Genomic DNA, 25,067 nt, shown 5'->3' with positions numbered 1-25,067 from the left:
AGTTGAGACACACTCAACTTTTGGAGAATCGCAACCCCACGTCACGCTGCAGTGGCCAATTATTTAACCAGCGATCAGACTTGTCAGTGTGTTTTGAGGCGGTGTGAGAGTCCCATACATTAAACAGGAAACACCACTGCCCGTTCTCTATACATCCATGAAGCTGCCACAAGACCATTTTAAAACACAAGCACTAAACTCCCCAGGAGTTTGTGTAACAGCTGACTCTTTCCTGCAACAAGAAAGCACCATTGATTTTTCTCGCTCATTTCTTTTCTTTCTATTTCTCTGTAAAATCAAGCTGCCTTCAAGTGCGGTCGGAAACTTCAAGATCTTTAAACGAGCTAAAGAAAAACCGTAGTTGTGAAATATATAGTGTTACGATAATTATTTATCAAGAGATGGACGGAAACACTGAAATTGTCACAAAGTTAGTTTACTTGCAAGTAGAGTCAATTTGCAGCACTTACAGCAAAGCACAGAACAATTATTAACAAAAAGCCCTCTAGTACAGAATCGATGTCAATGTAAATCATAATTTTTCTAACATATAGTCTAGTTGTGCTACATTGGGGGGTTAAAGAACACTACAGGACGTCACACAAATGGGCTGCGCACAACCCTGCGACAAATCGCCTTTTTTGGTCTGAACGTAGCTTGCTGATGCATTAGGGTGCAGCATGGTAAAGTGTGCTGTTCTGGGACTATACTTTACATACTGTATGTAGCAGAAGGTATTGTCACTCTCTGCGGTTATGAGCTGTTATCAGTTATCCCCCTCTGTCTGTCTCTTATAGGGCATTACTCTCAAAATGAACGAACTCAACCACTGTATTGTAGCCCGAATCATGCACGGTGGAATGATTCATCGACAAGGTATGTATCCATATAAATATACATCCAAACTTACACCACATATGCATATTTAATAGGCACATTAAGCCATTCGTTTGGTTAATCTGATGAGATTTTCTCTCAAAATAATACTAATCACAAAGATCATAAAGTAGGTGGGAATATAACGGTAACTCTTATTGGACTAACTTCTGGTAATTTAAAATAACAATAAAATGTAACTCTTCCTTACATTAGTTGGGCTCCCCTGGAGCCATCTCAATAACCCCTGGGGTTTTTCCTGGCCTCTGCTTTCTGAAGCGATGGTGTTTCAACACCCAAGAGCCTCATTTGTAGCCTTTATTAATTCATTATTTCTCTGCTTCAGGGACTCTGCATGTAGGAGATGAGATCCGAGAGATTAATGGCATCAGCGTTGCCAATCAGACGGTAGAACAGCTCCAAAAGATGCTGGTAAGGCACACGGATCAGCTCTCCTCCTCATGTTCCACATTTAGACTGTGCAGGCAGCTTTTGTCAGTATTCTTGGCATCTATTATTGTTTATGCATGTGTTATAGGATGTAACATATTTGAAGCAATGGTGTTATGTGGACTGATATAGTAACAGTGTTACTTAACAGTATAATTTTAATAAGGTGAGACATCTTGCTATGTCTAAAATGTCAATACATGGTAGCAAATATAAATTTGGAGTATATAAAAGTCAGCAGGTGTGGTACTGTGCTGACAGGGCTTTCAAACCATTAGTTTCTTTATGAACTTGCTAGTATTGTTTGTATGGTTTCTCTTAAAAATTCATTCTGTATGTAACATGCATATTCCTTGTCCGCACAGAGGGAGATGCGGGGAAGCATCACCTTTAAGATTGTGCCCAGTTACCGGTCCCAGTCCATGTCTTGTGAGGTACGGAATCACACACTTGCATACATTTTTGCATATTCAATGGGGGAAAGAAATATTCATCTAGTGTTTTTTGTTGCAGAAAGAGTCACCAGATGTATCCCGACAGTCACCTGCAAATGGTCACGCTAGTGTCACCAGCTCCATCTTGGTATTGCTTCTTCTTTTCACCCTCACACACTTTCACAGAAATAACAGCAGGCTAGTAAAAAGAAAAAAATTAAGTAAGCTAGTGTGTTAGGGGGTTGAGGTTCATACTGTACCATAAAATCACTACATCTTGGATTTAAATCAAGACTAGGATCAGTGTCAAATGTTGTTTCCTACTAACTGGTAACTATTGAAATCAAATCATTATCCAAAGCATACAATGTCATCACACAACCATCTTTAACGGTATTTGCCCTCGTTAGTGTGTAATCAAATCTAGTACTTACACAAAAACGTCTGTCATCCCAACTAGGACCTGCCAGCGACGATCCAGCCCAAAGGCCGTCAGGTGACATTTCCTTACTCTTTAAACCACGACTGCTCTCCTTTCATTCAATTGTGTGCTTCTCCCTTTGCTTTAAAATACGCTACTGACAGTGTTGGGCAAGTTACTTCCAAAATGTAATACATTATAGATAACTAGTTACTGTCATTTGAGAGTAGTTAGTTATATTACAATATTACTGTCTCTGAATTGTAATGCGTTACACTACTTTTGCATTACTTTTGAGTTACTTTCACCAAAATAACAGCGGAAGTTTGACTTGGCAGCTAGCTTGTGAATTTCACCACTGGATCAATAAAGTCTCATCTTTATCCACTTTAATACATCACAGATTATTCATAATATTTTGTATAATTAATATGAATATGCAAAGTAACTAAAGCTATAAAAAATAGATAAGTAAAATTTACAATAGGCAAGTAGGAGAAAAGGAAAATACTCAATTAAAAGTACCTTACAGTTGTATTGAAGTAGACTACGGCATTGTTGTAAAATGTTTGTTTAAAGCACTTGAATAAGAAATTCATGTTTAGTTTAAAACAGTCTAAAGGAAATTGTCAATTATAGTGTGATTAAAACTCACTATTTACATTATTTACAGTACTTGATTTACAGCTGATATGTGAAAAGGTCCACAACCTTATTTGTTTAACAGTAATTTAGTTTTACTGCGAACCGTCACAGGAAGTGCTTTTATTTTGAAGTAGCCTACACGGAAGTTGTCGGTTGTGTACCTTGTGTACTCTTGCTAGCTTACTGAGATGCAACTGTTATGCATGTTGTTGATGCAACAAATACTGTCTATGGATGCAACATGTCCGTCAAGCTAAGTTGCTCACTTTCTTGTTTGTAAAACTGCATCTGTAATAATTATTACCGTTCATGACAGAAACATATTGAACAGTAAATGGTCACAGTAAAAGACAAGCGTTTTTGGTCGTCAAGCCATTCCACTACAGGCAGAGTTACTTTCCACGGCTGATAAACTGCAATGATTTACGTGTAACAACCTAAACATTAATTCCCGACATGTTTAAATCTGTCAGCGGCTCGGACACACTGCTGTCCGCGCTGACGTACTGTCACCTGTTGGGACACAGATGTTATGAAATAATACTCACGGCTTTTTTTTCCTGTTAACAAATGCTTTGCGGGAAATTCTTAAAAAATGTTGCGTTAAAATGTGTTGTAACTCGCGTTACTGAGATTGTAACGGGTAATAATATTACCGAAATTTAATTAGTAATGCGTTATATTACTGCGTTACAGCAAAAAGGAATACATTACTGTAATTGCGTTACTTTTGTAACGCGTTACTCCCAACACTGGCTACTGATATGACAAACTAACACTCATCCCAAGAAGTCCACATCTGCATGTATGCACTAATAAGCACTCATGCGTTCTTCCATTCCCATTACATCTATTTTGTTTACATCAGGTTTTGCTCTCCAATGTCAGGCCTCTGCTTTGGCCTCCCTTAAACATTGGAAATGATTCCTACACAGTTGAGCAGATTAAAAAAAAGTGGATAATTTGGTGTAATTTGTAGTGTAATTTGGCCTTGTTGACATATTTCCTTGCTACATTGTATTGAGAAGGAATGAAACCTCTGTAATAAGTAACCCTATTTGAGATACAACATGTTAGGGACCCTGATGTCTTGGTCATTTGCTCTTAAATGCATTTCTCATTTGTTTTCTGCCATTTTTGTCTGTTTCATGGTGTTTTCATTATGCTCTGAGATCACACACACACATAAATAAAATGCGGTACAAACATTGTAGTATATAAGATTCCGCATTCAATTGTTGGTCCCTCATCACACCTCTTTTGTTAATGCCCCCCCTTCCCCCCCAGCATTTTCTACTGCATGATATATGTGTAAGTGTGTGTGTGATGCTCTCCACCCCATAGATCTCCAGACCTGCTATCAAGGACAAATTGTCCATTAAGGTAAGATGTCTCCAAATGGACCCTTCGTAGAAGTAGATCCCAACTCTTCCCACCCCCATGGCAAAGTTTGGTTTCTCATCATCGTGGTGTCTAGATCCCATGCTAGCTATCAAGGCTTAGTGTTTATATTTGGTTCGTAAGTGGACATAAAAGGCAACAAAAATGTGGATCTATGTGCATAAGCAGTTGCTAAAAAGGATGTGTACGCTGTTTAAGCATTTTGGTCTTGCTTTTAATTTATCTAAATGTCTGTGCCCTTTCCTGCTTTGGCCTCTGCTGTCTTTTTATCTTTTCATGACAAGCATCAGCGCAGCATTTCTAACTTCTTAACAATTTTGCAGCCAGTCTCCTTTTATGTGGGCAACTTGGCCAATCATATTCTTTTCCATTCTGTCCTATGATCGCAAGGCTATTCTTTGCCAATGCATCAGCACCTAACAATTATTTTGTATCACTGTCCTGCCCTTACAGATTTATGTTCGTGCTCAGTTTGAGTATGACCCAGCAAAAGACGACCTCATCCCATGTAAGGAGGCAGGCGTTCGCTTCCGGGTGGGTGACATCATTCAGATCATCTCCAAGGACGACCACAACTGGTGGCAAGGAAAGCTGGAGAACACCAAGAATGGCACAGCAGGCCTTATTCCCTCACCTGAGCTACAGGAGTGGTGAGTAGACACCTGACAAACAACAAAACTTTTTATCAGTTCTGTATTTCTGGGTGTTCACATTCAGTGTTAGGTTCGCCTTGCAATAGGTCCTACCCTCATGAAGGTTGTAATGTTTTGTATTTAATTTTTTTAATTGTTGTGTTATATAGAGAGGCATATGAGGTCCACAAAAGTATAACAAACATCTCCGTTCAACACAATACAGTTTATGAGCACCAAAAACTACAGCTTCTAAAATAACCATATACAGTAGGATTTATTGCAGGACTGTATTAGACAGCATTAGCCAGGTGTACCTAATAACCTGGCAATTTAGGATAGTTTGGAAGTCTGTAAATTATGATTAATCTGCAACTTCCGAGCCTGAAAAGTGAAGCCAATGAAGTCCCTTAAATCTACATTCTATCTAATTTCCAGCAGGGGGCTGGACTCTACTGCCTCCAAAAAGAGGTCTGACTGTATAGAAGTCTATGAGAAAATGATCCTACTTCTCACTTGATTTAGTTTGTGGCTTGGAAGTTCTGGCTGCGGTTACGACTGGCCACTCTTTACAACACGTCATAACCTTGTTCAAGATAGCGTTGTAAAGCCAGCCACTCCTGCCAGGATTTGAATCTGTTACTTTTTTTTTAGATGTGACAGATGTTACCAATATGCAGCAGGAGTTCAGGAATAGCTTCAATGCTCAGCCAAAGCCACAATGCTGGTCCTTGTATCTTTGTGTTCATTTTTCTTTCCAGACTTCCTGTCTGTGTATATATAATGTAAAGCCACATATACATATTGAATCACAGACAAGGCCATTTAATTAACAGCACATGTGTTTTTTTCAGGCGCGTGGCGTGTATAGCAATGGAGAAGACCAAACAGGAACAGCAGGCCAGTTGTACCTGGTTTGGCAAGAAGAAGAAACAGTACAAAGACAAGTACCTGGCCAAGCACAATGCAGGTAAGCCATCAAACACCGTAGCATACAAATGGTGCTACAGAGCTAAGCTAACCCACTACAAGCATGTCATTTCTTAGATCTGGTTGTGCAATAAAAGTGTAAGAAATCCACTCTCAAATTACACTTGAGAGTTGCAGTACTACCCAAAGGTAGTGCTTTGAAATGTTTGCCAGGGCCTTACTAGATAGCCTATGTTTCTTCAACCCATAATTCAATTTGGAGCACAATCTCACTTACTAGTGATTCTATTTTCATGCCATTAAAAAAATCTGATGTTTTGATTGAAGGGCCTTGTTTAAAGGGCATGTGGGGTAAATAATCACATTGTTGCACCTTTGTTCAGTACGTGTAACTGCTGCACGCCTGTTGCATTTTCCCTCTGACAGACCTCTCCCACTGCTGTCTCGATTTTGCCTCGTTTTTCAGTAACTAACGGTGTTGCAATTAACAGCTTTTGATATTTTCAAGTTTTGTTAGGGTGTTTTTTGTTCAATTTGTCTTGTTTTCGGTGTCTTTTTATTAACCCTTCCGCTCCCACCCTTTGTCCATATTTCATGCTGTCTCTTACCCAATGACATGGCTGCATGTAAGTAACTCCAGACAGCTGGTGTCCAGCTTCTGTGTTTTTCTTCCTCTTCTGTCTGCTTTTATACCCCGTCCTCCTCCTATTGTCTCCTTGACTTTTGAATGAAGGCTGATTTGTTTGGGTTGTTATTAGTAATGCAATTCAAATTAACGAGATTAGAATTGCTCAGCTTGGTTATGCTTTTTTATCTGACCAAGGTTAATGCAAATAAGCAAGTTTTAATGCTTTCTCAAGGTATTTGATCTTCATCAGGTCTATTTGGTGCACATCATGGCATCATTTGAATAACCCAATTGATTCCATGCTTGATGTAAGCCACAGGGACAAAACATCAAAATGAATGTTAATCTCATTGGTATTGCTTGTGTCCCCTATGATTCGCTATTAGGTTTGAATTTATTTTTATTAGATGTTTGTATTCACATTGTTATGAAGTATGTACACTCAGTTGCCAGTTTATGAGGTACATCCAGTTTAAACGAATGCAGTCTGATAGAGCCCTCCAGTGAATTCTACCTTCATGTTGTCAATCAATCAATTAAACCTTTATTTGTATATCACTTTAAAACAACCAAAGTAGACCAAGTGCTGTGAAGAAGAATAAATAAAAGACATAAAATACACAAATCACACAAGTCATAAAATACATAAAACATAAAAACATTAGAAAAAATTATAACAAAATCAAGTAATGTCAACGTCAGGTGTCAAAGGCCAGGGAGAAGAGGTGGGTTTTAAGAAGAGATTTCATAAACAGTTCACTAAACAAGTCTATTTTTAATTTTTAGAGGTGTTTTTTCAACTTAATGGTCATTTTAGTGTTGGCTTGTGGTGCTGTCGAATTGTATTCTATTATACTGAGCAGTGTTTCTAATATTCTGTCCACACTTTTTATATCAATTAGTGGAAAACACCTACCAAAACTACAGCCTCCATTATAACCAATAAGTTGAATCGACATTATAATTGAAGTAGGATGTATTGCACGACTGTTGTATTAGACTGTGTTCTCTAAAGTACTGCTGACTGAGTGTATATTAACCACTTGCTCCTCAATTCCCCTAGAGTCATAGTGTAGTGTTTATTTTTGTACAACACGTCAACCATGTTAGCCCTTTACAGTTGATACTGTTTCTTCTCTATTCTGCAGTTTTTGACCAACTAGATCTGGTGACCTATGAGGAAGTGGTCAAAGTGCCCTCATTCAAAAGGAAAACACTGGTCTTGCTTGGTAAGTAAACATTATATTTGTGTAGGTACAAGAGAGTGACAGATATCCTTTTATCTATCTCAAGATAGAGAGAGATCGAGGGAAATATCTCTATAGTACGTATGTCATGAAATAGTCATAGTATGCCATGCAAATGTCATATCAAAACTCATAGTTATAAAAGATGTCAAAATAAATGTCATAAAACATTTGTAGTATAGTATGCCATAAAAATGTAAAAGAAAATCATAGTATGTCATAAAAAATGTATAGTATGCCATAGAAAAAGTAATTAAAAGTCAAAAATGGTCAAGTAAGTCAAAGTATAGAAGTGGCTATTACTGGGTTGACCAGCCTTTTACATTAATTCAATTGTCTCTGCTGTCTCCTTTTATTCAGGTGCGCATGGAGTTGGTAGAAGGCACATCAAGAACACACTGATTACCAAACACCCTGACCGCTTTGCCTACCCCATCCCTCGTAAGGAGAGACACACTCTAACATAGCAACTAAACAGTCGGCTACTGATTTGTGGTTTGAAGCTCCTGTTGTGGTCAGACTTGCATTATTGTCAGATGTGGACAGGAAACAAAAGCAACAGGTCTTAAATACCCTGCCCCTGCTGCAGACCCCATTTTATGTACTATGACAGGGTTTTTCCTGGCTCAGAATGTGCCTGAATGTGACATATTAAGCGGCGGGGTCTAACCTGACTCCGCCAGATGGATTGCTTCGCATTTGCTCGGCATATCCATCTGGGAACTTACCGTTGGAGAACTTTTGGGAAGGGGCGAAAATACTTGTTAGCTGAATGGATAAACCATCTGTCTATCATCACCTATGTTGGTATGTTGGTATGAAAATACAACCACAAGCCAGGCTACCCCTGCTGCTCCAGGCAAAGCACAGCTTGTTAGCTCAGCAAGCAAGCAACATGTTGGTAAAGGATATTTGCCGTTTGTGTAACGAGAATTTATGAATAAAAGGCACCATTTCAGGTTCCCAGTCCAGATTCCAAAAGAAGGATCCAAGTAAAAAATTGGTTAGTGAGCGGCTAACAGAATTAGGGCTACCGCTGTCTGAAAATACTGGTTAGCTAATTGGATAAACCATCTGTCTATCACCAACACTCGTTGCGTCACACCTAAACCCGCCTCAAAACCGTCGTTTGGCGAATGGCTCCAAATGTTGTTGTTTTTTTCGGCCCCCAGGAAATTTTGAGCATCAAAGACTTAATTGTCTGCATTCTGATACATTTTTAGGCACCAATTTATGGTGAAAATGTATATATTTATGTCAAGGAAAACACAATATTCTGTTGGCAGGTAACAATTCAAAATCTAAAAATATAATGCAGTAAAGGGGCGTTTGCATCCTTGACCATGGGCCCGGATCTGACTACACCTGACCCCAAAGTCCAGCTTGTTGAATTAATATGAACAGGGCTTTTTTCGGAGCACGTTTTGCTTTGCAAATTTGCCAATTGTCCGTGATGTTGGATATACAGTAGTGTAACGGACCGCCCTACTGTCAGACTCGGCATGCATGTGAACCGCAGATTAATTGCAAAGTCTAACCATCATTGCGTGAAATATAGTTTTACTAAACTGCCACAGCATGATGAACAGCATGATCACCTGGAGAGTCCGGTACAGCCTGACTCTGCAAACGGAGATCCCATTAGCGCTAGCTTCACAGTGGAGCGTCCAGATCCAGTCAAATCAGCGCCAGCCGCGTGCATAAAATATAGTGGCTGTTAATGAGAGGCAGGCTGGCTGCTGAAAGTCGCTTTGGTGCTCATGATTTTCCTTTGGTGCTGCTCAAACCTCTTTGAGGGGTGCCAACACTTTCTCTGTGCAGGAAAAACCCTGTATGATTTTTCTCTCTATCCCTCCTCCATCTGTCTCTCTGCTCAGACACAACTCGGCCTCCTAAGAAGGACGAGGAGAATGGAAAGAACTACTACTTTGTGTCTCATGACCAGATGATGCAGGACATCAGCAACAACGACTACCTGGAGTATGGCAGCCATGAGGATGCCATGTATGGAACCAGGCTGGAGACTATCAGGCAGATCCATGCACAGGGCATGATTTCTATCCTGGATGTCGAACCACAGGTAACAAAGGTGTTGTGTGTTTTTAAAAAAAGTTCTGGAATCACCTCTTCTCCATAAAAGGTATAACAGCAATCGGACTAGTTTGGGCCTAGTCACGTTTCGGCACCGCCAAACAGCTGATGCCGGAGTTTAATGCCATTGTAAAGGCCACAACCACACAAGGACCCTCAAGAAAAAGGAAGAGAAAATGTCATAAAGATCAAGATTCAACTGCAAATAAAGTTTTTTATTTAAAATCCATCACTTATGCTTGTTCTACAGTCGTAATAAAAATGGCTTTTTCGCTTTCTGTCATGTACCAGATGCCAAATATCATGCAAGCACTGCAGCATTAATCTGTCTACACATGATCTGCGGTAAAACCGCAAGGTAGGGGGCAGAGCAGAGAGGCAAAGCGCTGTGCAGGTATACATCATCATTGCTTCTGGAATTGGTTGCGCCTTGAAAGTTCAGCGCCGACAAGGTTAAAGTGAAAATAACTTCTGCGGCAATTTTGAGCAGTGCACAACACTAAGCGTAGCGGTTTTACCGGCTTTATGGATAGGCAACCATTCTGTTATGTCTGAGTTACGTCATTATGGAACATTTTGGTGCTGGTTTTTGTGTCTCACTAATGTTGAACACCATTATTATTGAATCATTACCATAGTCTTTTGTTTTTTTATACTTTACATTATGTGGGAATGAATGCACATATACAGTTGTTTTGTTACATCTATTTTAGCCAAAGTGGCCTCAAGTTACCTCTTGTTGAATTGATCAATTTTTACTGTAGTTTTACCGACATTTAAAACATTGGTTTACAGTTTGTTGGGCAGTTTGGGTGGAAGAACTAGAGTAACAATAGAAATGTGTCTCACTCTCTCTCTCTCTCTCTCTCTCTCTCTCTCTCTCTCTCTCTTTCTCATCAGGCATTAAAGATCCTCAGGACAGCTGATTTTGCTCCCTATGTTGTCTTCATCGCAGCTCCCACTGTCACCCCCGGCATGACCGAGGTACAGTCATATTTAGTCATAGTCATACTTTCTTGCTTCCTCTCCCACTCATGCTAGTTGTATTTGCACATATTCACTAACTCTCATTCACTCTGTCCAACTACAGTCACTCTGGCATTGTAGTCTTAATTCAGAGGCATTTCATCTTAATATTTAATAAGAACACTTTCCAAGCTTGCACATAAACTGGCGTTAGTAAGTAAACAAAGATGCAACGTCTCAGTGTGAAAAATAAACGCCTTACTTTCCGTTTCTGTCATCCTTTATGCTTTGCTTAATGTTTCCTTCACTGCACACGCACTGTATGCTTTAAGCATGTTTGTATTTTCTTTGGCATGCCTATTTTCATTTTCACTCAAGATGCCAAAGTGGTGCAAGAAACTGCCTGTAAGTACTGGTTAAAAGGTGTAAGTTCAGCTTGTTTGGAAATTGTAGAAAGGCATGTCTGGCCTCTGTGTTTGTGTAGCTCTAGTAGTTGTATAGCTGTACCCACTTTTATACCTCTTGATCTCCTCTAAAACCTGTAATCCCTCTAATAATCCTCTTAATAATGTGTTTTCTCAGTAGTGCATCTTCATTTTTGATGCATCATTGTCTCTTCTGGCCCAACCCGACCTCTCTATTTCATTGTTCCTGTCCTCCCTGTATCCTGAATGATTTGGGGGAATTATTTATTTCATCATATTGTTCTCAGATCAGTATTGTAATTTTACTATACTATGACTTTTTATATTAATTGTTTTTGACATACATACTATGACATTTTTCATTACGTTTTTGACATACTCAACTATGATTTTTTTTATTTCTAATTCTAAATATGCGCAAAATTGAAGTAAAAACATATAGAACTGGTAAAAATGTAAACATAAATAAAAAAAAAATAGTAGGGATGCACCGAAATGAAAATTCTTGGCCGAAACCAAAAACCGAAAAAGAGGAAAACAAAAGAGGAAACCAAAACACCGAAAGAAATTATGCCAATTATTAGTACCATTGCATTTATGGCTATGACTGTGTACTAACTTTACTATAATCAAGGCATTGCAATTGTATAAATTAATATTAAAGTTTAATTAAAAAAATATCTAGCAGAAATATGGCTACAACCTGATAGTCACATACAGTATATAGTAGCCTAAGAACAGAATAGCTTACCTATTTCTTGCAGGATTTCACTGAACATATCAGACAGCGAGGGTGCGTGCCCCTCATCTGCTGCAGAGAGAAGTCTTTTTTTCTGCGCTCTGATCTCCTCCTTCGCTGGGCGCTGCTCTGTGCACGCTCCTTCTCCGTCTCCACGCGGGTTCTCCGCATCCATCGCGGCCTGGATCATTTCTCGTGCGCCCTGCTTTATTTCCACATCCAAGTAATGGTCTTTATAACGCGGATCAAGTACAGTCGCGATGAAGTGCAGAGGATCCGAATAGATCTCACTGAAACGTGTGCTGACAGACTCTAAGCGCGTACTTTTCATTGTTTTCACTCCGTGGTCCGTCTCAACCTCTTTGCTTAGGAGACGCTTTTCAGGTGGAACGGATCGGGTACTGACACACGTGCAGGTCGCGGTTTCTGTTTCTGCGTCAACACAACATTTTCGCCCGTATTGTTTTGGTGATAAAAGTATTTTGGCCGAAAACCGAAAATGCCCTTTTGGGCCGAAGATTTCCGGTGGCCGAATATTCGGTGCATCCCTACAAACTAGTATAGAACTAGACTACGAATGGAGCCTTGAAGCACCTCACATGTAACAAACGACGTTAAACTCCCTCTCTCTGTTTGTAAATCACATCCTCAGGATGACTCTCTTCAGCGGCTCCAGAAGGAATCGGAGATGCTGCAGGGGACCTACGCTCACTACTTTGACCAGACCATCATCAACAATGAGATTGATGACACCATCCGACTGCTGGAGGAGGCTGTAGACCTGGTGTCCACCACTTCTCAGTGGGTTCCCGTCTCCTGGGTCTACTGACATACACTCAACGGCAACTAGCTCATCACCCTGAACGATCCATCTCTTATCCAACACGGATGCTAAACTTGAGTCAAATCCCCTTGAATCACATCTCTCTCATCAGAATCACATATTTACGTAGATAAACTGTTGTTGAAAAAGAGGGAAATGGAGAAATTAATGACTCTAAAGCCTCATTGCAGAGACCTCATCCTGCCCCTACCCCTTTTTCTCAACAGCCTCAAACGGCACATTATTGTGTAAATATATACATGTATGTGTATATATATATATATAATATATATATATATATATATAAATGATAAAAAACCAAGTGAATATGGTTCTGTCCTAGTCAAAGGGTCGGGAGTGGAGGGGCAGTGTGGTAGATATTTTGTACTTTTCTTTTGTAATTGATGGATGGGTGGTAATATCGGTAAGGCAATAGCGAGCATGACCATAAAGCAGTCTTATGTGGGTGCGTGTGTGTGTGTGTGTGTGTGTGTGTGTGTGTGTGTGTGTGTGTGTGTGTGTTGACCTTTAAGGCACTTCTTGTGGTACTCTGTGTCCTCCTCTCCAACATCCTCTAATCTCCTCGGCCACTGTGACAAACAAGCCGAACTTTAAAGCACATTAGAAGCTGCTATAGTGGCGACAAGTAACTCCCTCAGCTCCAAATGCAAGTTTGAGTGAAGCAGGAAGCACAGAAAACTTGGCAGTTTCTTTCTCCCTCACCCACCCCCAGCCCTTTTATTTATTTCACTGGCCCTCTGTGCCTGTCAGTTTGTTGAAGGAGCACACTGCATTCCTCTACGCTGTCTTTCCATGTGTTGTTGTAGCCTATTGTACCATGCTTCCCTTCCAAACCTCTGATGGTCTTTGTTTACATCTCAGTTTGCACAAAGTGGACAATGAAGAAGACGTCTTCTGCATCTCGTCACCTCACAGTTTATATTTTTACCTGCCTACTCTCTCTGGTTGGTCCCCCCCCCGCCCCTCTCCCGTACATGAAATGCTAATCAGTGGTCAATGGACCTGGACTGTCGTTCTTGGGGCATGGTCAGCTATGAAAAAGCACTTGCATCTACCACTAAACATGGCTCCTGAACTGGAAAACAAAAAACTAATGGAAAGGAGAAAAAATAAACTGCCTTTTCAGAGCCTCGGGGAAGAAGTATGTAACACCTATGCACACCCTTGGTGTCTGCTAGGCAGACTGCCACGACAACCTTTTTCTTCTTTCCCCACTCTCAAAGAGTGAGCCATGCTTGTTAAAACTGAAGTGTTCGTAGGAATGTCTGTGGAAGGGGAGGGCCTAATGTAGGTGGGATGAATCCAATCCTAGAGCCACCATTTTGGAACTGTTAACTGTTGTCTTTAAACATATAAAGGAGTATTCTTGTTTTGAGGGAGAGAAAATAACTCAAAATTTTGTGTGTAAATGTTTCAATGGTGCGTACGTCATACGAGTGAATTACCAAGAGCCAGTGTATATTATCTCTGAAAAGAAGCTCAGTATGTGACATAACCTCTTCATACTTTACCAGAAGTGGCACAACGCTGCCCCACCTACAGTAACTTAATGTAGGCACATCAGTTAATGGGTCTTGATAATGAAAAAAATTATAAAAAAAAAAAGTCAATATTTTCAATTGTGTGGCGTGGTTGCTGTTGTTCCACTTCAAGTAAAGTGGTTTCATTTCAAGTCCTGTGTAAATTGACCTCTGCAAATGACAAAAGCAGTTCTTCTGTATGAAATGTTCTTTTTTTGTTATTTCATTTAAAAAAATATATTTCCTTTTACGTGTTTAAAGTAAACTGCTTCTTCTTCCTTCTGATTCTTTTCTGATGTGTATATGTGGGTAGACATATTTTCTAGTAATTTCCATAAACATTTAAAAGTCCAACAGAGATTTAATTCAGTCTAACACACCATATAACTAGCCTAGAAGTCTAGATGCACCCTAGTGGCAGAAAATGTAACATCTTGATGTGGGTCTGGCTTGTCAGGCTACCATATAACTGCTTTTTAAAGAAAAGAAGAAAAAAAAACATGGGGATAATGTCTTGTTGCTCTTGTGTGTGATAATTTGTCTTTTGGATTCAGTACGTTTACATGCACAGTTGTTTCAACTGCTGCATAAACTCCTACAAATCTTACTTTGGTGATTTCCTTGAGGTCAAAATATACACTTTAACTATACTATAACTACTACTATAACTTTACTTTAACTATATTTACACAGAAAGGGAAAAATAAGTTGTTTTTTTTGTCAATTTGGTTCATTTACTTACAAGTTTACCAGTACATCAGAAGCACCTTAGTCATTTCACCATTTCAATTTCACAATTTGTTCTGCAGAGCTTTATTTAGAAAGTTCTTTGCACCGGTTCTCTGAGGATTCTTTCTGTTTTCCTCTGCAGTAAACCTTTGTCCTTGGAGACAATATCAGTCAAAAATGATATCCTAAAAATATTTATTCTCATCAGCTCATGTAATCCTTTCAGCAGATTTCTAAGTGACAGTTCCATGTTTGTTAGCTCCTATGGAAGCGCAGGACGGACAGCCTCTCATGTCCAGCTCTGGTCGACAAGCATGACTCTCCCCTCAACCACATTTACCCAGTACACGGATAATCTCCTCTGCTGAGAAAAGGAAACATTACTACACTTGTTATCCAGAATGTTACACTGAAAATCATTTCCGAGGCATCAGTTAACTCACCTGGATCGTTGTCCCCTATATAGTTATGAGGTAGAATAACCCTTTGGTGGAGAGCAACTGTGCTCCCACAGACAGAAACCTGTCGCTCACCTCTCGCCCTCGGCCCAGGCAGACTCTACACCCGCGCTGGCCACCTGAAAGAAAAGCACCACTTGATCAAATGCTCCTCATATCCGAACTGAAGAAGTTGCTGTACAGAGCCTCACCACCTCTTCTGAAGGTGTGATCACATAGGGAGGGTTGAAGAGAAGGACATCCACTTTTCCACTTAAGCAGGACAGGAGACGCTCCGCCTAAAAAAGGAAGGAAAGGAAAAGCAACATATACAATTTAGAAACTTGCACTCAAAGCATGTGAATACGTGCCATGGTAATGTATCCAGTGGTGTTGACAGGCTGCAGTGAAATATTTTTTTTTTCTCAACTTTATTGATGAAAATATAGAATGTGAAACATTGTTATAGATAGATAGATAGAGCTGATGCCAGAAAAGCTGACAGCACTCCTGAGCCACTGGCTTTCTCCAGACACACACAGCACAGCACATTTAAACATCCAGAAGTGATGTTCAGGTGAACTAAAGGAAATATATGACGCAATCAGGAAACCCACGCAGCTGTGCCTGACGTCATCAGCTGCAGCCTGTCTGCGTCTTTTTCCAGGTCGTCAAGAGCGTTTATATTTTATACTGTTTCTGGTCAAGAGTCCTCCGCCGGCGTCGCCGGCTCGTAGACATCTCGGAAGTCTGCTCTTCCTGCGCTATGTTCCAGCGTGGCAGTAGACTGGTGTGGGGTAACTTGCCGACATGTTCTCTTCAGTTACCAGACTCGCTAACAACCTGCACGTGCTCCTGGCTCACCGTTTAGTAAGTGACGTAACGGGTTCTGTGTTGTTGGTAGACTTTTACACGGTGTTGCTGTTTAAACGCTTGAGTCAGATTTACCGCTAACATGCTGCGTACAGTCTGTAGATTAAAGCTATGTAGCTAGTCAGAATGTGTCAGCCAGCACGCTCACAAACCACTTCCTTACTCTAGCCACCCAATCACTTATAATCAACTTGCATGGGATCTCAATATTTGACAAGTAATTTAAAATTAGTCAATTTGCAGACGACACAGCAATCCTTTTTAAGGAATACGTTCATGGTTGATGTTGCCCTTGATTCAGTATCGATTTTCTCTAAAGCTTCAGGATTAATCCTCAATATAAAAAAATGTGAGCTACTTCCCATCCACTCATCAATTGAGGTTAAAGCTGAAGTGAAATATCGAGGAATAGTTTTATCTAAAAATGCTATTAGAAGGGAAGATGTTAATTTTTCTAACCGTTTAATAGATATGAAGAAATCTTTTGAGTCGCTGTCTTACCAGAGATCTCCCCATCTTTGGTAGAGTCACTCTGTCTAAATCAGAAGGTATTTCCAAATTAGTAATTTATCCATGTCACTCCCTGTATGTTTCTTCCAGTAATGGTAAGAAAGCCAATTCAATTGTTTTCCAATTCCTGTGGAAAAACCGAACCCATTATATTAAGAAATCACAGCTGGTTAAAGAGTATGGGTGGTATTAAAGCCTTGGACTTTGAATCAATGTTTGGGACCTTTTTAAGATTAACTGGTTGAAAACATATCTATCCCAACCAGATTTTGTGTGATTTCACAGACATCTATTTAAGAAAGTAGGAGGGCTTGATTTTCTTCTGCAATGTGATTTTTGAGATGACCAAAATTCCTGTTAAGTTGTCAAACTTCCACAAACAAGTTCTCCAATATTGGAAAATGATATTTACCCATAACTTTTCTCCACATGGATCCACCTTATGGAACAATAGGGTCATTATAATGAATAGGAAATCATTGTTCAGGTATGATTGGTATGAAAAGGGCATTGTATTTGCGAATGATATTCTAGATCTGGTAACTTTTTGGAATATAAAGCTTTCTTAGACAAATACAATCTAAACTGTACATATAGAGAATACAATAAGATCTGTAAAGCAATACCTGTACCATTATTACAGTTAATTCAAAACACATTGTTATATGCAAGAACAAGACCCTTACCAGCTTTACCAAATTTAGTCATTGATTGTACTTTAATCAACAATAAATGTAATAGTAAATATATTAGTGATGTTCTGAAATCTAAATTATGTTTTGGTTATAACCGAGGATTGTGTGTACAGGTTCCGAACACGGATGCATTGTCCGTAGAAAAAGCACATTTTAAATTCATTAAATGGCCATTTCCCCAAAAGTCAAAGAGACTCACTTTAGAATAATCTACAAGATATATCCGTCGTCGCTGACTTTCTTAGAAGAAGATTCAAACTTGATGTAGACTCTTGTGTTTTTTGTGAGGTGGCTGATTAGACTCTGGATCACATGTTCTTTTTTGTTGCCCCGTCCCAACAGCTTCTGTTCTGAGATACATAATTGGCTGTCACTTAAGATGGATAATATCCTTACTCTCAACTTGCCACACATCCTCTTTTTATATGGATAATATAGATTCATCAGTATCAGACTTAGTCAATATGATTATTCTAATGGATAAATATCATATTCATTGCAGTAAGTGGAGATCATCTAAGCCTTCCTTTGTTTGGTTTATAAATGACTTTAAATTGTTTTTTTCCTCACTGAAAAAGATCAAATCTAAGATTGCAAGGAAAATGTGTAGTGACATATCTAGGAAACTACTGTTTTGATTAGTCTCTCCTTGTGTACCACTCTAAATGTTAATTTTACTTTCTCTAGTATTTTTGCTTTTGACTTGTGTATTTTAAGCAGCTCCCCCTTTTTGTCTTATTCTTTGTTTCTTTATCTCAGGTAATCCTTTCTTGTACATTGACAACGTTTGTATTGTATAAAAGCATGTATATCTTTTCCCCAACAAGAGTTAGTTATGTTGGTGCTTTTTGTCAATAAAAAAAATAAAAAATAAATAAATCCTCGGTAAAACAGGATTATCATATGCATAGAACGGATCGTGTACCGACAATGGTGTTTACACATCAGTCTCCTCAAACAAGACAAAATACTTTTATTATTTTACAAATGAATAGTTTGAATATACTAACTTTTAATTTTAATTGAAGACCATTTCTATTCATTTATTATATTGTTAATTTGTATTATTTACAAATTATTTTCTTATTTGTTATTGTTTCATTTTAGATCTTTAATGTTTAACTATCGCACACAGAAGGATTTTAATACTGTTCAACCTGCCTGCGAACAAAAACATGTTGAAAAATAGAGGGCTTAATATAAGTTACACAAAATTTGGCTACATAGTGAAATAAAGACAAAATTTGATGTATTCAAAGTACTAAATGCATAAAAATGTAAATGAATTTAATCAGTCAAACTGATAAAAAAAAAATTTACTCTATGACTTGTGAATAATTATTCAGATTGTGGAGTAAAAGAAGCGAAACCCCAGTGTAAAGAAACTCAAACACAAGAGCCATGCGTTGAAATATGTTAGTTAGTTAGTTGAAAATACACAAGTATTTTCAGCAACGTGTACTTAAAGTATCAAAAGTAAAAGTACTGATTATTCAGAAGAATGGCCCACATCAGTTATTTTATTATATATTCTTAGATTACAATAACTAATAGTAACTATAATAGTCTTTGCATAATCTTCTTCAAACACTGTATTTGACTTCTTTTTAAGATGTTTTATATGCTGCTAAATGTACAGGAAGTATCTAAAGTAAAAGTAGTCAGTCAGGCAGAACGTGTATGTTTATTGTACCATATATTTATAAGAGCTTTATGCTTTTTTAAAGCATTATGCTTTTTGCAGTATGTGCAAACACTTAGATAGGACACACATAGGAATAGACAAATACAAAGTGTGAACAACAAATAACAGTACCAACAGCTGATATGTCAGCTTCAGGAATAGCTCACTGAGATAAGCTACTGGCTCAACAATCTGGGGTTGAAGGATCAAATCCCACACTTGTCTTGTCAGTTTTTCAACTCTGAAATATGAACAATAAATACAACTTCCAACCAGGATAGAGTATCAGATCAGATAGCTCAGTGTGATAGAATGCTGGTTGGAAGAACACAGTGGTTGTGGGTTCAATACTCACAAAGAGCACACCTTATGATGAGGTTCCACACCCAGGAATATGAGGTCCTTCACCCAGGAGACTGGGGTTTGTGTCCCACATGTCACGGAAATGTACTTTCCAAAACCCAACTGTCTGAGGCTCCATAAGGATGCTGAGGACAGTTGGGATTAGGAAAGTACTTAACCATGACATGTGGGACATGAGCCCTGGTCTCCTGGGTGAAAGACCAGAGATGTACTTATGACACTTAGGAAAAAAATTCATTGTTCCAGTCAGCAAAAGGTAAGGTGCGTTGCAACCCCTTCGGGGTTGCAACGCACCGTTTATGACAGTTGGGAAACCCCAATGCCGCCCCTTCGGGGCGGCATTGGGGTTTCCCCCTCTGGGGTGGTATTGGGGTTGCTTGTGGGTGCTGCCCCCTGGGCACCACTGTTTTTGGTGCTGCCCTCTTTGGTGGGCGCTGCCCTGGGGGGGTGGTGCCTACCTTACCTTGTGTGCATCCTGCTGGGACATGCTGGATGTGAACCCGGGTCTCCTGGGTGGGGGGCTGATGCCTATTCCACTCTGCCGCCACCTCAGCCGCCACCTCCAGCGAATACAGTGCACGCAGTTAAGACGAACTCTTGGGTTTAGGAAAGAAAGAAATTTTCTGTGAAATGCAGGATACAAACACAGGTCCATCAGGGTGATTGAACCCAAGACCTGCGTGTCCTCTAACCAGCGTTCTATCACGCTGAGCTATCTGATCTGATACTCTGTGCTGGTTGGAAGTTGTATTTATTGTTCACATTTCAGAGGAGAGAAGTTGAAAAGCTGTCGAGACAAATGTGGGATTTGATCCTTCAACCTCAGATGGGGAGTCCGTAGCTTATCTCAGTGAGCTATTCTTGAAACTAACATTTCTAGTTTCCATTCTATTATTTGTTGTTCAAACTTTGTCCTTGTAGACTAATTGATTTCATGTGACAAATAAAATTGATTGATTGATTAATTGGTTGATTGATTGATCTGCTAATTGAGCTGTTAATTGGTTGATTAATGTATTATTTGATTGGTTAATTTGTTGATTACTTAATTGATTAATTAGGAATAGCTCACTGAGATAAGTTACTGACTCAACAATCTGAGATTTAAGGATTCAATCCCACTTTTGTCTCGACAGTTTTTAATTTCTCTCCCCTGTAGTTTGAACAATAAATACATCTTCCAACTAAAGCCTTTCCAAGCTTTGCATAGAGCTCAGCAAGCTAAGGTGAAGGTTAAACTCTCATGAAGACTGGAGGTTGAGGGTTCCATCCCTCTGTGGTGCTGTCTAAAATCTAAAACTGGAAGGAGAAAAAGCTAACTTGCATTACCTTGACCACTACAGTGAATTAAACATGTGTGTGAGAGTTGGGTAAATACCGCCAATCACCTTTCGGCTGCTCATACATGATCACTGCGACTAGTGAGTTACTTTATTTATCTAGAATCTAGGAATAGTAACTGTAGTTAGGGGTCCACACAAAACAAACGTTTGACACAAGTAACCAATGGACAATAATGACTTTTTTCTACATACTATACTATGACTTTTTCATCACTTTTTTCTACATACTACACAATATTTATTTTTTTACTTTTTTCTACATACTATGCTATGACTTTTTAATCACGTTTTAGACATACTATGGCTTTTTTTTATTTTTTTCAACATACTATGTCTTTTTTTATCACGTTTTCAACATACTATGGCTTTTCATCACTTTTACTCTGGCACTGGCTCACACCCAGACCTCACAGTCACTTATTTAGATCTACCAACATGGCATGTCCTGAATTATTCCACTAATCACAATGCCAGAACACCTAATATGTGAAATTAGTTACAGACCAAACATGGGTTAATTAACCACTGCAGAAACTATCAATATATCCACAAATCTTTAAATCACTAGGTAAATGATTTGCCATTGCTAAGATTATTAAACTGCTGCTGAACGTATTACACAGCAGAGATTAATTACTGTAACAAACCATATTGAAGGTTTTGTAAGGTTGTGTAGTCTGTACAGTAGGCCTATGTTATCATACAGCAAGGGAAACAAGCGACAATCATTGGCCATTTAACTACAAGCTACTTTGTGATATAAATACATTCATTTATGAAACTCTACAATGTTACACTACTTATGAGTATTGTCTTTAGCTGTTGTCGTAGCCTATATGATGCCAAACTACACGTTTTATGTCATATTTCATATCTCCAGATACAGTGCAGAGACTTACTTTTTGGTTTAGAAGAGGGAGAGTGCACCGTTTTAACGAAGTCCTCAATGCCATTGTAGGCCATCCAGAAGCTTTTTCATCTATCATGGAATAGCATTACGTTGTCTTTGTAAAATAAATAATTATGAATCAACCTAGCCTTGGTCTGTGTTTTTAGCCTGACAGCTAACAGCTTGGCAGAAGACTTCAGTGCAATCGTAGCCCTTCCAGAAGTTTAGTAATCCGGCGTGGGACTTCTGTGACTTTTCGGAGACTTTGCACAATAATTTCATAAAGATAAATCCACGACTGAACGGTTATTGAGTCACCTTTTGTATGAAAAGCTATCTTTTCTTTTACCCGTGGCCTCCGCCATCTTGCTGCTGACTGTTTTGACTGATGGCTTCGTTGACCAATCACATGAAGTTTAGGTCAGGAGACAGGGAGCTTGCTCAGCCAATAAATAACCTGATACAAGCAGGACAGAAAATGCACTGGATATAACTTTTTCAGGATAAAAGTGTATGGATCTCTCTGGGAAAAAATCTAAATAGTTTTATATTTGTATTAGTAACAGTGTTATTTTTGTTGTTCTCTGTGTGATTACAATACTTTTTTTGTGAGATTCTATTTTTTGCTATTAGTATTTTTTTCTTCAGTTTTTATGTAATAATCATCCCTGAGGCATACATATCCTTATGCCTAATTGCGCATAACAGGGTTGAGGTTATACAAGCATTAATAATGCAACAATAATTGCAAGTATGGTTTTGAATAGAAACCCCTTTTATTACAGATACACCATTCAAATAAAACTCTTATTCTTTATTTATAAAAGGACAACACACATTAATCAACATTTCTGTAAATGTGCCAGTGTTACCCAACTGTAGTCCTTTTGGCCAGATGATTTTAGACCAGAGCAGCAGGAAGCCCCAAGACATTAGTACAGGTGAAACTATACAGACAGAAGTCAACTCTGAACAATCCATACACACACTGTCTAAAAACAGACACACCATTTTTGATAAAACATTGATAAACAGTGGCACAAATTATAAAGACAGAAAAAGTAAGGCAAGGTACACACACACACACACACACACACACCTGGACTGGCTTTGTCAGTTACTAACATCACAAGGGTCTTGTGTGGCACTCTGGCCCCCAGGAACCCCGGTGTTACAGAAGACAAAACATTGGCAGATGCTGAGGTAAACCACATTTATGTTTGAGTAGATTAAAAGCAATGCTTTCTTTATGGCTTACAGAAGAATTCCCCTCTTTTACAAGAAAATTTAATTACACAGTCTTTGGTATAAAAAAAAAAAAAAAAAAGTTGAAAACATTGGCCATTCACTGAGGGAAGAAACAAAGTGTGTATGTAGAAAGCTCAAGTCATCCCTGGATCATTCAGAAGGATCAATTGGAATTTCAACATGACCACCAGGGGGGCAGAACATCACACAACCCACATAGTGCAAAGCAAGAGAGTAAGAAGTCTTGCTATCCAAAAGGAGCGGTACAGGAAGAAGATTGAAATTAGCATGAATTGGAAGATGGAGAGCTCATTCAGAGTCCAGAGAGAAAGTTAATCAGATAATCCAGTGTTTGGCACCTTATTGCGAGGGTGATGGGTTCTCAGAGGAAGGCCAGCTTCTTAGAGCATGAATGACTGAGTGTGTTTGAAATCCTGGGGCTGAGGTACACGAGAAAAAAGAAAAGAAGCATCATCATTGCATTGTTTTCTTGTGATAGTTTCAGAATGATGGCTCTCGGGGCGACGGTGGTGGGATTTCAATCAAAAACACAGCAACATTCATTAGGTAAATATGAACAGCTTTGCTCATGCCCTCCACTCAGAGCTTAACACAAGAGGGAAAGAAAGGGGGGGGTAAGGAGGAAGAGGACAAGGGAAAACAAAAAAACACTTACTTCTTGGGGCGGAGGGATGTAGTTGACATTGGATCTAAAAGACAAAGACATTGGTAAGCACAGTGGACAGTTTGACACAGTCCTAAAGAAGAGAAGAAAGTGGAGGCAGACAGCTGGATCCTGAGTCAGATCTTGCCCTGTAGAAATAATGCACATCATACACGGCAACCCTCCCACTGGGTAAAAAGGAAAGTCAGACTCAGAACTCTCAGTGGCTAAACGGGGTTATATTAAACTGAGGGGAGGACTGTGAAAGGAAAGTGTAGTTCAGCGTTTGTGACAGGGCATTTGATTAACAGTCAACATGCACTCAGTCGCCAGTTTATTAGGTACACCTAGCAAAAACTCATGCAGTCTAATACAACAGTCCTGTAATAAATCAGACTTTTCATGAAGGCTCAAATGTTTTACAGAGGTGTTGATTTTACTCATTTTGGAGGATGCCGTTTCTGGTGCTGTTGAAATGGTTGGCATTATACAGAGAGGTCTTTCTGTTATTTAGCCTACCTTTTAATAATAAAAAATAATAGAAACACCTGTCAGTATACAGGTCAACATCATCACAAACTGCAGCCTCTAAATGTCGAATCAACTACAGTACTTTCCAAAACATTCAACAAAAACATTCTAACCTTCATGAAGGTAGGGTTTATTGCAGGACTGTTGCAAAAGACCACATTCATGTTAACTAGATGGACCTAATAAAGTGATGCGACTGGATGTACATGCAAAGGTACACAGAATGTATGTATCTACAGTTTATGGAAGCAAGAAGCGGCCAAAATAATTTGAATCGTATGCACAATTGAAAACCTAACTGTAAAAATGTGACTACTGAATATTTAAAGAAATAGTTGACGTTTTGATAAAACTGCTTGGGCTACTGTCCTGTCAGGCAACCAGCAGAGACTCCAAGAAGTCACTGCACTTTAAATATATATCAAGATAACTGACTGAAAAAAATGGAACCTGATCAGACATTATCGCTTATAATTAGTACCTTAATGTTTGATAATGATATTTGCCAATATATCAAAGTATTCTTTTAAGTAGGCTATTCATTCATTCAATGTCCCAATTAGTTATTTAGTTGTGTGTAAGATTCACATTCTAATGGATCTTCATTTCTTCCATATCTGTCTGTCGGCCTAAGAGTCCCACTCACGTGTCCTCCGTTCTGTGCAGGGTTTGGCTGCTGATGTGGGCTGCACCATGACACTGGGAGATCCAAAATGACCTGCAGGGGTCAGCATGATGGCTTTAAGAAGGGTTAACAAGAGGGGGTCATTTTGGAGTCGCACTACACACCATGCTTTAATGGGTGGGGGGTTTATTAGTATGAAGTTTGATGTGTAAGGTGCCGTCGTAACC

The 25,067-nt window shown here is 39.1% G+C and overlaps 1 protein-coding gene and 1 long non-coding RNA gene across 5 annotated transcripts in view; one reads left to right on the top strand and one right to left on the bottom strand.

Annotated features, from left to right (window-relative positions):
• The window catches only part of LOC114551206 (peripheral plasma membrane protein CASK), a 52,005-nt gene extending 37,313 nt beyond the window's left edge, over positions 1-14,692 (top strand). Inside the window, exons 15-27 of one of the 2 annotated variants that reach the window (XM_028572374.1) lie at positions 798-876; positions 1,223-1,308; positions 1,692-1,760; positions 1,840-1,908; positions 2,221-2,256; positions 4,171-4,209; positions 4,681-4,877; positions 5,714-5,829; positions 7,566-7,646; positions 8,025-8,105; positions 9,542-9,744; positions 10,656-10,739; positions 12,538-14,692. In XM_028572374.1, coding sequence (XP_028428175.1) covers positions 798-876; positions 1,223-1,308; positions 1,692-1,760; positions 1,840-1,908; positions 2,221-2,256; positions 4,171-4,209; positions 4,681-4,877; positions 5,714-5,829; positions 7,566-7,646; positions 8,025-8,105; positions 9,542-9,744; positions 10,656-10,739; positions 12,538-12,714 — 1,317 coding nt within the window. In that variant the 3' untranslated portion in view covers positions 12,715-14,692. The remainder of the gene's footprint in view (positions 1-797; positions 877-1,222; positions 1,309-1,691; positions 1,761-1,839; positions 1,909-2,220; positions 2,257-4,170; positions 4,210-4,680; positions 4,878-5,713; positions 5,830-7,565; positions 7,647-8,024; positions 8,106-9,541; positions 9,745-10,655; positions 10,740-12,537) is intronic. The other variant, XM_028572375.1, reaches the window with a different exon arrangement.
• Positions 14,693-15,046: 354 nt separating this feature from the next.
• LOC114551209 (uncharacterized) lies at positions 15,047-22,163 on the bottom strand. Of its 3 annotated transcripts, XR_003691871.1 has the most exons (4): positions 21,783-22,163; positions 15,631-15,714; positions 15,422-15,555; positions 15,047-15,339 (listed from the first exon to the last, which is right to left on the bottom strand). It is a non-coding gene; the product is annotated as an uncharacterized LOC114551209 (long non-coding RNA). The 3 variants fall into 3 exon arrangements; XR_003691870.1 differs by having other exon boundaries at positions 15,047-15,342; positions 15,422-15,714; XR_003691869.1 differs by having other exon boundaries at positions 15,422-15,714.
• Between the last annotated feature and the right edge of the window lie 2,904 nt (positions 22,164-25,067).

The sequence above is a fragment of the Perca flavescens genome, chromosome 24 (genome assembly GCF_004354835.1).
Source record: "Perca flavescens isolate YP-PL-M2 chromosome 24, PFLA_1.0, whole genome shotgun sequence".
Taxonomy (NCBI): domain Eukaryota; kingdom Metazoa; phylum Chordata; class Actinopteri; order Perciformes; family Percidae; genus Perca; species Perca flavescens.
The sequence above is the reverse complement of the archived record's forward strand: the minus strand, read 5'-3'. Positions and strand labels throughout refer to the sequence as shown.